This window comes from Dermochelys coriacea, chromosome 17, assembly GCF_009764565.3.
Source record: "Dermochelys coriacea isolate rDerCor1 chromosome 17, rDerCor1.pri.v4, whole genome shotgun sequence".
Lineage (NCBI taxonomy): Eukaryota > Metazoa > Chordata > Testudines > Dermochelyidae > Dermochelys > Dermochelys coriacea.
In genome coordinates, this window is record NC_050084.1 from 2116605 (window position 1) to 2131467 (window position 14863).

Genomic DNA, 14863 nt, shown 5'->3' on the forward strand with positions numbered 1-14863 from the left:
CTAAGTTCTTATTAACACTGGACTAACCCTCTGGCTGGGTCTCTCCCTCCCTTCACTGGCCTGAGGCAGAAGTCATTTCAGACCCCAAGGCACACCAGCCATGCGCTGAGCTAGCGGCAGCTGAAACTTTAACAGCGTAACCACACTGCCTAGGAACAAACATCCTGACAGCAAACCAGCAGCCCAGGAATTTGGTGAAGCCTCCAAGTTATTTCACCCTTTCTTGGCACTGGTCACGGGGAAAGGGTTTGCCAAGACAGGAACAGGACACACTTCAGAGACTAGTGATGCCAACAGCAGGCTGTTCTCCCTCGAGGGTCACTGCTCAATCAGCAGAGTGGTGTGCCACACACACGATCCAACCAGCCAGTCAGACCTCTGGCAGCTCTAGGGCTAAAGGAAAGCACATGAGATGCCGGTATGTCAAAGAGGCAGCACGAGCCAGTAACACCAGGACTCCCTAGCTCTGTTCCCAGCTTTGCCACTGACTGGTTGTGAGACCTTGGGCAAGTCCGCGCCTCAGTTTTCCCCATCTGTAAATCAGGATAACAGTACAGCTTCCTATGGAAAGAGCTGTGTGATTTAGGGTGTGAAGTGCTGTAACAAACGAGCTAAGTATTGACAACAGCGGAGGATTAAAAGGTCTCGATACACAATGCACCCCAGTCTTCCAACTAGCTATGTTCGGTCCAGTAACCACTACACTACAGTTCACACACAAGATCCTCCTCCTGCTGTCATGGAATCCATACCACATAGAGATGGAAAGAAAACTATTGGTTCATCATCCTGGCCAACACAGGGCAGGTTGCCCAAGGATACATCTCAATGCTCTGTTCAGTGAAAGTCAAGAGATGGTCCTTAGCTTCGAAGACGGAGACGCTGTGAAACAGTCTTGTGTCCTCCGTGTACTTCTACTCACTTCTACCCCATTCCTCCCACGTCATTTGGAGACAACAGGGGCTTATTCTCTTCTCTTTCGCTAGCCCTCCAGGAAGTTGGGTGGTGATGCTTTGTTCTTGTAAGGCTGTTCACGCTGCTGTGTTACACTGTAGCTACACTGGTGAGCAAGGGGTGCCGGCATTACTTTACTGATTGATTGTAAAGATAAATGGAGAATGGAAATGTTTGGTTTGAAGAATTTGAAAGAATTGTTTCAGCTTTGCAAATACATAAGGAAAAAAGTAATTCAAATTTCAGGCCTGCCAAATCAAGAGGGTTCTTTAAGGGCCTTTCCACACTGGACTTTTAATTTAATTTGAAAGCTTGACGTTTGCATCTGGTTTTATCTCAGTTCCAGTTCAGCAGGCTGCAAACAGGGTTTGGGTGGGCAGCATAAACCAGACCAAACTGCTTAAAGCCATTGCCAAGGTGGGAATACATAACACTGCAGGGAGCTGCCCTCAGCTAGGCACTTACAGAAAGGGACAGATAACTGCAGCATTTCAGCAATGGAGCTCCTGGTCTCCAGCCTAGCTTAAACAAGAATGCCCATGGGAAAGGCACTCACACAGCAAGCAGACAGGCACTGCTGCGAGCAGATGCAAAGGGTCTTTGCAAACCATCAAACCTTAGAAGGTTTCACTATATGCTACATTCTGAACTTACATTTTCAGCTTTTGCTTTTTAACCTTTTATTGGAAAGCTCCATCAGGATGCTCATGCCATGTGAGCTCAGCTCAGAGCTCTATTGCTGGCCAATTTCTCTCAGCAACCACAAATTTCTACGCATCTTTAGCAGGCTAGGGCCATGACTTGGAGCAAAAGGCAAAGGAAGTGGGAAGAACAGTGTAACAGAGACAGCAAGAGCCTCTAAAGCTGGCTCCCTCCCCCAACCTCTCCAAGAGGAGATGGAGACATTTTGACGCAGAAAAGTAATGGCTGTGATTCAGGGCTGGCTCTGGAGAATGACTAGCTACCTCGGTATTAGAACCCACACTGTCAGACACAAAGCCCTAATGCACTGGCCACTTACAGAGCTGCTGGAGGCCCTCCGAGAGTTGGAGACAGCTCAATAGACTCTATGCTCCCATGAAAATCTCGGTGATCTTGTGGCTGCCATTTTGCCCTTTCAGAGCTGGATACAGAACAGCCATTTTCCACCTGCAGCAGGTGTTGTGCATTCAGATTCAGAATGCTCCATGACAAAGACAAGCCACAGCAGCTACAGAAGAGCAGGGACTGCTCCTGCCAGCAATGAGTAGGTCAAATCTGCTCATCTACCTTACAAACCCTCCTCTCAGGAGATCACCAGCAAAGTGTCGTCAGCATAGAAGGCAGCTATCCACAGCTCAGCAACCTGCTCCCCAAGACACACACTACATCAGCATCATCACCCATGCTGACCTTGCCTCTTTCATAATCAAACATGCACCTCTGGCTACAATGATTTGAAAGCTTCCAATCAGTTTTCTTATGATTTTGAGAAGAGGTCAACAAACCAAGAGAGACAGCTGGCGGGGCAGGGGAAAGTGTCGGCAACCATCAGCACCTTTCTGCAGCCTAAATATACAGGTGCCATGGGAGGGGAGGGAAAGGAAGCTAGACTCAAAGAATGGAGACTTCACCAGCAGTCAGGGGAACTGCAGGCACGTGGGGATACAGGCTACTGGCTTCTCAACAACTGCAGCTCCAGCTGCTCTGAAAGTACCAGAGTCTCTCTTTATTTTCCAATTCAGCATAACTCTAGCAAAATCAGTCTGAGTGCCTGGGCTGGTCTCTGCGGGCTGACCAGGAGGCTTCTGCAAGCATCACATTCAGCAAATACCTGCCAAACGATACAACGTGCGCTACAGCACAACCAGCAAACACAAGCAATGAGGTCCAAGCTCAGTAGTCATTCAGACTAGAATTCACCCCACTACGCACAGGACCAGCAAAAAGCCTACGCTCCACAGGGCCTTGCTAGCCCTGCTCTGAAGCCTGAAGTAGGATCTGAGCAGTAGTTAGCCCTTGTGCTGACTCCCACTTCCTGGGGCATCCCACATAGGCTGTAGCTTACAGCACCAATTTCTGCAATGCCTCCTAGGCCCCAGGTGAAGGTCCTCTCTTTGCTTGTATGTCAGCCATGAAGTACACTGTTAAAGCTCTCGGTCAAAGCATAAAACCATCCACCTGAATGCCAGAGGGTCTGGCTGGATCCATTTGCTAAGCAAAGCTGTGTGTGTTAAACCAGGTCCTTGCTCCTTTCCTTCTCCTCTTCTCAGCCTACTTGATCCTGCAGCGAAGAGATGGCATTTCATTCACATCCACTGCAGCAGGCTCTCTGGTCACAAACATTATCTAAGACTCTGCCGTAGGATGAAGCAGAAGAAACCAAGCTGGGGGGCGGGAGCAAGTTCTAATTCAAAACACAGATACCTGCCAAGTTGTTGCACAGAAAATGCCTGGCCCAGGCAGCTGATATTTGCACGAATGTCCCATTGTGCCGATTCTGTGCGAAGGGCTGCCTGGCAGTTAGTTTATCACTTGTAGAAAGGAATATCTCCATTTTTGAAAAAGGGGAGAGTGGGGGGGGGGTTAGTTGGTTGTTAATTATTCCAGAGCCAAGTACCAAAAAGCTACGCTTACTGTAGGCCCTACCCAATCAAAGCAACAGGCACCACAAGTGTGCACACGGTACATACTCCCAGAGCTTTCCTGCTGCCATCTCTTATGAGGCCCAGCTTACCTTGCTGACGCCTGTTCTCATTTAACTAAGGGGTGATTCTGAACAGATTTAGCTTAACTGGTGCAATTCTGTGTGTGGACATTCCTATTTAAACCTGGTTTATAATGGTTGCAAGGTAATTCACCACAACAGATTTAAACCAATAAAAGGGTCTGCACCCGTCTAACTCCTCCTGTTCCGTATGGGTAGAGACAAGCCCTCCAGAACAAACAACAGCAAGCACATCCCTGGAGCCTTCCCGCCAGGTCACACATGGGTCTCCACCAGGGGTGGTCCATAAGCTGTCATTCTGCACTGAAGGCACTGCCTGTACCTCCTAATATCACCCTCTGCACGCAGACCTTTGGCTCGCCCTTTGGATCCTGAAGCCACTATGTTCCCCGGCAAGGCAAAGACCCCAGCAAAACCTTGGCCCACCCAGATGCTCAGAACACCAGTGCAAAACGAAAGGCAAGGCCCTTTGCTGTTATTTGCTGTGAGGATGATTTGCATTACAGAGAGCTCCCAGTCTGGAATTATGACAAGACACAGCAGGTCTCCTGCAGCCCAGATTACCCCCCCCCACCGAGCTGGTCTGAAAACCACCAAGACAAGAGTACCATTGGGAACCCAGACCACTTCCACATGAGCTGAGGGTCAGGTGCTGAGAAGTGCATACATGGCCCAGAGACTGGCTGCCTTTCCTTCCCACTCTAACTCAGTACCAGGCAAACGTAGCCGTTTGGCTTTTATTTGGAGAGCTTCCTTGAACGCACTCTCCACTGAAAGAGACTTCTTAGATTGTGTCAGTTTCTATTACGCTGCACACTTCCTTAGGACTTCCTACTCTTTTCTGCACCATAAACATCTGGCAGGTCGTTTAGCAGCTGATTCTACACTGCTGGCTGCATGCTTCACAATACGCATCCCTTTGGAAGAAGCCTGAAACAAGGCCAATCTTTTATTCTTTTTAGACATAAAGGGTATTCTTGTACAGGCAGCTTGAGGTAAAATGCAAGTGCATCTCTCCATGTCAGAGGCAGGCTTAACTCTTCAGGGTCCTCGCATTTTGGGGGGCTTTGTCCAAATTTAAAATGACCTTGTCAGAACAAGATGCTCAGATAGTCAACAAGCCAATTTAGAGTGTAGCTGGGTGGCCACTGTACTAGCAAGCAGGATATGGGCCACTGAGCCATTACATTACTGTCTACACAGCACCACAGTGCACTTGGTACTTCACGAACTATGCATTATGATTTATAAAACACACTTGTACCACCCCGTGGTATACACATGACCCTACTTCAATAATCCCCCCTTGGGAGACACCTCCTGTCGGGAGAAACTCATATACACAGAGAGGCTCAACGTGGCTAAGGTAAAGTAGCCTTTTTGCAAGGCAGTACTAGGGGATGCCTCTGGTGGTGAGCAGCAAAGCTCATTTCCCTCTAGGATCGGACTACTCTATGCAGAAACATTCCCCACTGAAAGTACAGGAGACACATCTAGACATGGAGCCACCACACACACATATGGTTCACAGCTGCAGAACACAGACTCTGAGCCAGGCGCCTGACACTCCAAAACCTCGGCACCTGCCAAACTCCCCAGCTCTCTGCAGCAGCACACACATCTCCTCCAACCAGCTTCTGGAAACTCATCAGAACCTCCCTGTCCCACTGGCCTCATTCCATTCCACTCCACGGCTCATCTGGTCAGAGCAAAGCCAGACCCTGGGAAGGGATTCTGCTGAGCAAAACCAGCCCTGCCCCACTCTTCTAGCACCTTCCTGGGTTGTTGAACCCCAAACCTCATTTAGCTTTCCACCAGGGATGCTGTTTGTTTTCTTTATACCTGTCCCTCCCTGGGAACAATACAAATAACCTAGTCAGCTTCACTTTTGTTCAAGTCAGATTCACACACAGGTTCTCATGCCACAGCCCAGCCCTGCAATGCTAATAAACTGGCAGGGGGAAGGGTTAAATCCAAACCAAGAACGCTATTTTCATTACACTGTAAACAAGAAAATGCCAGGATTTGATCTAATTTATTTACACAAAGCTTCATGCTGGACTTAAACCACTAGATCATGTCCCTTTAAATAGCTTGTCCTGTTTTCCAGGGCTAATTACCCAGGAGGCTCTCAGCTCTCCAGGGTCATCAGCAGCAGGAATTAGTGAACCATCCACAAAGCACAGCCCCTTTGGAAGCAGCACAGAATGTTGTGGCAAAATTAACCCTTTGCATGGTGGCATTTTCTAACAAACAAACAATAGAAGCATGCCATGAGCTTTTGCTCCTCTTTATTAGCGATGTAAAAGGTTAACCGGTAAGACACCTGGGGTTAACAGTTAAGGCAGGTTAACCGGTCGGCCGGTCGACCCCAGCCCCAGCGGGATCGGCCCCAGCCGCTTAATTGGTTAACCGCTTAAATGACAGATTTTGAATCATTTAAATGGTTAACTTTTTAAACGGTATTTATATCCCTACTCTTTATACACATGGATGAGAGTCTGTCAGTATTTAGTATCTGGATTACCTGAACCGCCAGAACAGCAACCGAGCAACCGTTTCACTTTCTTTTAAACAGCAGCAATACATTTAGTTATCCGATATGTACAACAATCCACTCCCTTGTTTGAGGGATTCAAAGGCATTACAAAGCTGGGCTTTCCAAGACCCCTTCCTGCAACACAAAGTTCTACCGGAGCCATGCAGAGCTATCAGGAAAATGTACCGTTCTCCAGAAAACAAAACATATATTGGCCCCCACTTCACAACCGTGATTATAGTGAAAAAACTAGGGATATTTTGCTTGCCCATGAAAAAGAGGTGCTGCCCCCAGTGAGCGGGCAAGGGGAATTTTGCATGGTTGTGCTAGAAGGACACAACATTTTCTTAAGGGCATGTTTACACTAGAAAATCTCATTTCAGTACACACCTGCCCTGGCAATGTCAAACATGGCTTAGCACTCAGTGTAGACAAGGACTGTCCTGTTGAACGGTGTGTCAGCTGGTCACAGTCCACCAGAGGTGCAATGTTAAATAGGAAACATCTCTGCCCACACAATGAGTGAAACCTGGCTAGGGCCCTGGCAGGTAGCAAGAGCTAACAACTGTAGCCAGGGCGGCTCTGCTCTCACTCTGACCAGCACATTATATCCTCACAGTCCTTCACACCAAAGGCAAGGTATTTCCAAGACCCCTAACTTCAACATGTAATAACTCCCCAGGGGGAAGAAGAGAGTTTAAAATAGATCAAGAGACCCAGATCTCAGTTACTGCAATGGATCGAAGTCCAGGCCCTACTGGGCTATGGGAATGAAGAACAGTCTTTAATTGAGGGAACCTCTGCCCACATTCTCCAGTTCCCCTCCCATGGCTCTCTGCATATGGAGCGGTGACAAGCACATCAGTGTATATGAGCTAAGCGACTACATGTTTCACCACAGAGAAATTGGGTAAAAACCCTGAGGTTCTATTTCCCCACAATCCACATACAGTTAAGTAGCTGGCTCACTCCACAGGCCTGAATCAGGCCCCAGGAGCTGTCCAGGATGCTACATTTATAATGCAGGCATAAGGAGCACCAAGAACAGGTGTATATATAGGGATCTACCCCAGAGGAGCCCAGGCAGATACTGCAGGCTGCTGTGATGACTTGCCAGGAGTCCAGGGCACTGAAGTCAGGAGAATACAGGAGAGGGAGAGGAATTATTTCAGCTCAGCACCAATGTGGACACAAGAACAAATGGGTATAAACTGGCCACCAGGAAGTTTAGACTTGAAATCAGACAAAGGTTTTTAACCATCAGAGGAGTGAAGTTTTGTAATAGCCTTCCAAGGGAAGCAGTGGGGGCAAAAGATCTATCTGGCTTTAAGATTCTACTCAATAAGTTTATGGAGGAGATGGTATGATGGGATAATGGGATTTTGGTAAGTAATTGATCTTTAAATATTCAGGGTAAATAGGCCAAATCCCCTGAGATGGGATATTAGATGGATGGGATCTGAGTTACTATAGAAAATTCTTTTCTGGGTATCTGGCTGGTGAATCTTGCCCATATGCTCAGGGTTTAGCTGATTGCCATATTTGGGGTCGGGAAGGAATTTTCCTCCGGGGCAGATGGGAGAGGCCCTGGAGGTTTTTCGCCTTCCTCTGTAGTATGGGGCATGGTTGACTTGAGGGAGGCTTCTCTGCTCCTTGAAGTATTTGAACCATGATTTAAGGACTTCAATAGCTCAGACATGGGTGAGGTTTTTCATAGGAGTGGGTGGGTGAGATTCTGTGGCCTGCGCTGTGCAGGAGGTCAGACTAGATGATCAGAATGGTCCCTTCTGACCTTAGTATCTATGAATCTATAAGTCTGTGTAACACACAGCTGATCACAGCAGCTATCTTCAGTATGATAAAAAGAAATGCCTGCACGAGGCTCTAGCAGACATGCCAGGCCCAGAAGGCTCTTTCCCACCAATAGCTACTCCAGGTTCTCTTTTCCAGGGGCACCCCCCAAACCTGTGAAGGGAGGAGTGACTGGTCCAAACACACACACACACACACACACACACACACACACACACACACACCCTCCCCAATAATCTCCAGCAACACCAGGAGAAATCTTTTAAGCGGCTATTACTTTAAATTGCCAAACCAGAGGCATGTTGGGAGCCACATGCGAATACCATCTCCCGCTTCTCACTCCCTATTCCTTTCAGATGGGGAGAGCTTTGGGCACTGCCCCCTCCCTAGTCACACACAAGCCGAACCAAACCAGTGCCCATGTGTGCTATCCCCCAACTCACAGAGCTGCCAGGGCAGCAGAGCTGGCTACACCCAGGCTACACCCTATAACCCAGGGCTGGTTAGCACCTAACGAACCAAAGAGACCGACAGCAATGATGGTTACTCACATCGAAGGTCGCTCTGCGCAGCCCCTCGCTGCTCCTCAGCCAGCAGCGGCTCAGCTCGCTCAGCTCCAGGATGGGCTGCACTTTCAGCCGCACAGTCTCCCCTGACTGCCGGATCATCTCCACTATCTCGTCTCGAGATTTGTTCTCCACATTCCGGCCGTTGATTTCCACCAACCGGTCCCCCGGCACCAACCCCAGTGCCAGGTCCTTGGTGCCCGCACCAGGCTCTGCGAAGTGTACCACCCGTCTATACACCTGCCCGTCGGGGGCCCGGTCTAGCATGGTCGTGCGACGCAGAGAGAATCCAAAGTCACCGGTGTTACGCCGCTGCAGCTCCAGCTCCCGGGGAACAGGGGGCTGGGGCGGCACCACCATGGGCAGCCTCAGCTCAGCAGAGAACCTCTTGCTGACCACCTCAGGCACCGATGAGGGGGCCCTCAGGTGGCCCATGGGTGCTCCCTGCTTGCTGAGCTGAGTCTCCAGCACGCGCACCTCCACCTGCGGGGAAGGGGCTGCAGAGTGCTCGGAGGGCGTGGAGGTCTCCGAGGCACTCTCGTCCCGGCTCTTCTGGGAGAAGGAGAACCTCTTGACAATCATTTGGGAGTTCTGCTTGGCCAGGGAGCCGAACTTGGCCGCCCGCTGCAGGACTGAGCCCTTGAAGTTGGTGTCATCCACCTTGAGGTCATCGCTGGAGCTGGCTGTGCTCAGATGGCCCGAGTCCAGGATCACGCTGCCCCGGTTGCTGTCTGAGTCTATGTCAGTGAGGTGCAGGTCTGAGCCGCTGGCCACCTTGATGGGAATGGGGTTGGAGATCTCCAGCCGGGTCTTGGACTCTCTCTTGGAGGTGCGGCTGAGATTGAAGAAGCCCCTGCGCAGGCTCATCTCCTCCAGGCTCTTGAGCTCGGCTGCCGACATCCGCTCCTTTTTCTCCTTCTTTTCCTTCTTGTCCTTCCTTGACCCATCTTTGTCTTTGTCCTTTTTCTTCAAGTTGAACATGTTGGAAGGCTCGCGGGAGGCACCCGCACTCCAAAGGGCAGGAGGTCGCTGAGGGCTTGCAGCAGCCGCTCTACTGCTCCGGATCCTGCTGCCTTTCTGCTGGGTCTGCTGCTGCACAGGAAAGAACAAAAACAAAACATCTAGTTAGCCAGCGGAGATCACACAACTGGCACCTCCCAACTCCCCAGTTTGGACCTATGGCCCAGCCCTCCAAACCCACACACTGCTGCTCTCCAGCTCGCGCTGCCCGCTCCCCCCCAGGGCACATACCAGGCTATCTAGCTCGCAGCTCCTCTGATGGCAACAGGAGCTGCACACATGGGTCGAGGGCACGGGGCAGCCCACCTTTTCCTGTTGCGTTTGAGATAGATGCGTCAGGGAAAGACAAAAGTCTAGGGATGGGATTCCAAACATCTCAATCCTAGGAGGCTGGTTCCCAGCCCAGCCTGGCCTGGCCTTAAGTGAGCTACCATAAGCGTTCCAAAGGCTATGCACCATGAGGGGGTGGCTCCCAGACAGCCACAAGTGGACAAGGGCCCATGTCACAAGATACAACATTTGCTCCCTATGACCTGATCCTGGGAGGAAGTGAGCATCTACATCTCCATTGGACTCAGGCCCTGATTAGCAACCCCAACCGAGATGCCAAGGAACAAATGAGCCACTGGGACCAAACTCCCCTCTCACCCCAACAACAACTGGCTGTAACAGCATCCCCACACACCATCCCCTGCCTCCCCACCCCTGTGCACAGACAGGGGGGAGGCAGAAAAGCTCATCTCTCAGGCTGTCAATCCAGCAGCTTTCAACAGTACTTAAGACTCTTCCCAATAAGGAGAGGATGCAGGTGTTCAGTAGTGCTTTGCATGCAGCCAACCCACACTCCTCTAGGATCCTGAACACAGCAAATGACCCTCTGCCAGAGAGAGAACATCAGGATAGGTTTAACACAGGGCTCCTGTGTACACGCTTTTCTGCTCTCCCCTCTAGCTCAAAGGAAACGGTGCTGGGCCCAGCACTGTGCACCACAGGCAGAATAAGGTGGATGTCAAAGGCAGACGGAAAAGCTTCTTCCAAAGACAATTCCAGATCCACTAAGGTCACATGGGCACGTTTTGAAATAAAATCCCCTTCTTCTGCCCCAATCCCTCCACCTGTCAAGACCTGAACTTCCTCCCCTGATCCCCTGCACTGGAGAGCACCACTAACCTCTACAGGAGAATTTCCCATGCATCCATTCCCTACTGTGGCTTAGGCAGGGCAGGCCATTAGCTGCAGGGGAATGCACGGCCCGCCAAGTAAAAGGAGGAATTGCTTTTCAGAGGGCTGATTTTACTTGCAGGGTTTAAGCCCGCACAGAGAGTCCCTCCCTGATACCGGATGCATACAGCCCATTCTTGCTTTGCCGTAGCTGTAAGAGTCTCTTGCTCTCTCACTCAAAAAGCCCCTTGTTAAAATAAACAGAGGCCTTGTTAGGACAGGGGAAAGCCCTGCCCTAGGCTTCTGTCCTGGGCCTTTCAAAAAGCAGCAGTGCCTCTTTCCCTCCGTCACAAAACCCCTGAGCGCTGAGGCCCCTCCCCATCAGTGACCCAGAAGAAAGGGGACCTGGGCTAAACAGCAGCAGCTAGCAGTTCCTGCCTGGGGGAAGGGACGCTTCCTGCAGGGAGCACAGAAAACGCAGCTGTGACGAAGCGGGACTGTTCTTAATGTTTCCTCTGAATATTGTGGGGGTGCCTCAGTTTCCCCTATGCAGTTCTTAACTATCTAGGTGGTGGGGCAAGGGTGTATGATCACTGCAGAGCCCTAGAGGGCAGGTGTGTGCAGGGGGTCTGGACACAGAGAGTGGCCAACACCCTGTTTCCTGACAACTGATGGCCTGGCCCTTCCCTCCTGCAAGGTGAGAGCTAAAGGGTTGGAGAACAAAGGAATCCGGTGACCTCCTGGCCCGGGAAAGGGACAAAGCCCAGAGGAGGAGGAGCTGGAGAGAGTTTCAGTTTGGGGCTGGCTGGGGATGAGGATTGAAGTGCAGATGGGGTTGTCTGGCTCACTGCCCCCCAAAATGGACCCGGCTGAGGGGTCCTGTTCTCTGCACCTACAAGCTCTGTGTTAGACCATGTTCCTGTCGTCTAACAAACCTTTTGATTTACTGGCTGGCTGAGAGTCACCTCTGACTGCGGAGTTGGGGGGAGGACCCTCTGGCTTCCCCAGGACCCCGCCTGGGCGGACTCGCTGTGGGAAGCACACGGAGGGGCAGAGGATGCTGAATGCTCCGAGGTCAGACCCAGGAAGGGGGAAGCCAGGTGAGCTGTGTGTCCTGCAGCCAGGCTGCTCCCAGTGAGGAGACTTCCCCAGAGTCCTGCCTGGCTTCGTAGGGAGCAGTTCTAGAGCATCACCCGGGGACTCTGTGACAATAGCCCTTACTAGTAATTTTTTTTTAATGATTATTAACAGGATCCTGGAAACTCACGTCCCCCTGAGACAGTGATAAGCGTCTAAAATTAGCCTCTGCAAGGCAGAACCCGTGATGGTGCCAGGCGACCTCTAGGAACAGTCGCTCTTTCATTCAGCTGCATCTCCCTGACTCTGGGGGAGGTACCCAGCCTGCTGCAAAGACTTACAGACACATGAACATCCTGGCTCACTCCTTAGCCAATCAGTCCAGCAAGAAGCAAAAGTCCATGCCAGGGCTACTGCTCCAACTGCCTTCTCCAGGGCTGCCCCAGACACGGCCAAAGAGGAATTGCAAGAATTGGTGCTTTACTCATCTAGAGAGGGACATTTCTCCTTTATGGGGGTTTTAGCCAATACCCCAGTCAACACCCTGATAATAGCATACATCCAAAATCAGTGGGCCAACAGGTCTGAGCCATTATACATGCCCAGAGCCAAAAAGAAGTCCAGACAACACCAGAGGTGCACGCTCGGTGGTGTCACAAAACCATACCCTGTGATCACACCCTTTGCTATCAGGTAAGAGATATGGCTCTCTCAAGACAATTCTTTCCTCCTCAGTATTGCACACAGATTCTGGCCAATTACACTCCAAACTCCACTAAAAACAAGACAAAATATAACAGCTGTATGGAAAAAAATGGAGAGATACAGAACGACAACGATATGTAAATGTAGCAGGAAGTCACGCAGTTAAAGAAATTACCCTTAACACAATGTATCTGATGGGAGAATATTCCAGATTGTAAATATCTGTTTTCAGAGCTGTCAATTCGTAAGCTCCGAGAAACAGAAGCAATTTACGCAGCGCGCGTGCACACACACACGCGCACGCGCGCGCGCGCACCATTGTGCTGGGTTCCTGAGCTCCCTCTTCTGGCTGTACAACAGCTGTTAGGTGAATACTGGCTGCGCACTAAGCTGTACTAACACCAAGGAGAGCGCACGCATGAGGCAGGATGATTTCAGCCCCATTTCAAGGCACAGCTAACACACAAAACCAAAACCCAGCACTTGCCAAACAGAAGAGAGACATCAGGAGGCCCAGGGATGTCAATCAATGCTGGGGCAACACTGTAGAGGACCAGCAGTCTGTCCCTCCAGAGTGCCTTCCATGCCTCCTACTAGCTGCTACCATTAATCTTCACTGCCTTCTGGTGGGCAGGAATTGTTAGATCCATTTCACAGATGGGGACACTGAGGCACAGAGCAGAGACGGGAGTTGCCCAAAGCAGCAAAGCTGGAATGAAAGCCAGGAGTCCCAAATCTCACTCTAGACCAACACTGCCTTCCTTTTATTTAAGTACTGAGCACCTTTCCTCTGACTCCTGAAACCAGCAATAGAGTAAGGGCTTGTCCACACTCGGAGTTATTCAGCAATACCTATTGCATTTTAAATTAATACCCTCCCTTAATCCAAATTACCATTCAAATGTAGACAAGCCTCAAGAGCAATGCCAGCCTGCGTGGCTCTTATTTAGGCACAGCAATGGTATGCTCCCTGCTGGACAGACAAATGAGGAGACACAGTCCCTGCCTCAAGGGCCAACTATCCATGTACGAAGTGCTTTTCCTTTGAAGCCTCACCCTTTAACAGACCCTTCGGCCTAGCGAATACAGAGCTTATGGATGAGGGGAATCCGGATTCCCAGCTGGCAAAGCCAGGACGAGGCAAGAGAAAGAGAAGCAGCTTGTCGACAGTGAGCTCCGGACTCCAGGCTCTGCCACCAAGTGCTGCCAGGGAAGGAGCTGGTGAAACGTGTCACTTCCCAATGTGGGCCAGCCACAAGCCCACATAGACAGACACAAGGAGCCCAGGACACGCGCCCACAGGACTTGCAGCATGGCAAAGACCCACGGAGAACTCCTGTCACATGTTGAGGGGGGACAAGGTCAAAACACACAGCTTGGCTTCACCACTGTGTTCACCTGCCCCAGCATCCTGCCAACTGCCACAACATTGGAGCCTTCATCAGCCTCCTACTGCAGCACCTGCCCTTGGTCTGCGCAGTGGGGGGATAATGTAAGGGTTATACTCTGTGCTGGATTTGACACCCCAACAGCAACTCCGCACATGTGTATCACACACAACTGTTCCTCTCCTACTTCTGCCTCCTGGGGGGAGAGCCAGCAAGGCAGGCTGGAACCTGTCACCTTTGCCAGCCGCACCTCTGCTCTCATGATGAAAGTGGCTGCAATTTGCTCTGTTTCATGATAACTAGGTGCAACCCTGGGGCACCCAGGGAGCTGCCAGCATGGCTCTCAGCTGTGCACACATAGCACATACCGCAGTGACCTAAGCAGCAGTGTGATTGGCCAGTCAGCAGAGCTGCAGAATGAATGCAGATTACACACCAATGGGCTAGAGCAGGAGAAACAACAATCTGGAGGGTGTGAGAATAAGCAGACCTGCCTGTCCCCTGCATGCTTTATCGAACCACCACCACCCCGCCCCCTTATTACACTCCCTTAGCAGCCACACAGCTCTGAACCCTCACCTACACGTCGCTTACCCTCCTTTCCCATCACCCAGATCGTATGGGAGAAACATCTGCTTGCTCCAGACTGAACCAGGCCCCATGTCAGAGCAAAGCTCCCAGCAGTTCCAAAGGGACCCACGAGACCACCCTCCTTCCCCATCTCCTCAGGCACCTCCTGTCCCCAGGCCAGGCTTGTGCAGCACTGGCACATTGCACCTGACTAGGCATACCAGGCAGCTCACAAACTCCAGTTTTTATCCCACCCCAAGGGTAAGATGGGCAGAGAACACAGGAGTCCAAGCAAGGGGTCAATGGTTACACAATGTGGCCCTGAGCACACAGCCAGCAGGGGCAAAGCCTCTGGCTAAGAAAC

General features: G+C 50.9%; 1 protein-coding gene across 20 annotated transcripts in view; it reads right to left on the reverse strand.

The window, feature by feature from the left end:
* Nucleotides 1–14863, reverse strand: part of MYO18A (myosin XVIIIA) — a 140298-nt gene that overhangs the window by 111684 nt on the left and 13751 nt on the right. For 16 of the 20 annotated variants that reach the window (XM_043499224.1, XM_043499222.1, XM_043499221.1 and 13 more), the window contains exon 1: nt 8564–9667. In XM_043499224.1, the coding sequence (XP_043355159.1) occupies nt 8564–9559 (996 nt within the window). In that variant the 5' untranslated portion in view covers nt 9560–9667. Of the gene's footprint in view, nt 1–8563; nt 9671–14863 lie in introns of those variants that run through there. The other 4 variants (XM_043499226.1, XM_043499225.1, XM_038375438.2 and 1 more) reach the window with 1 other exon arrangement.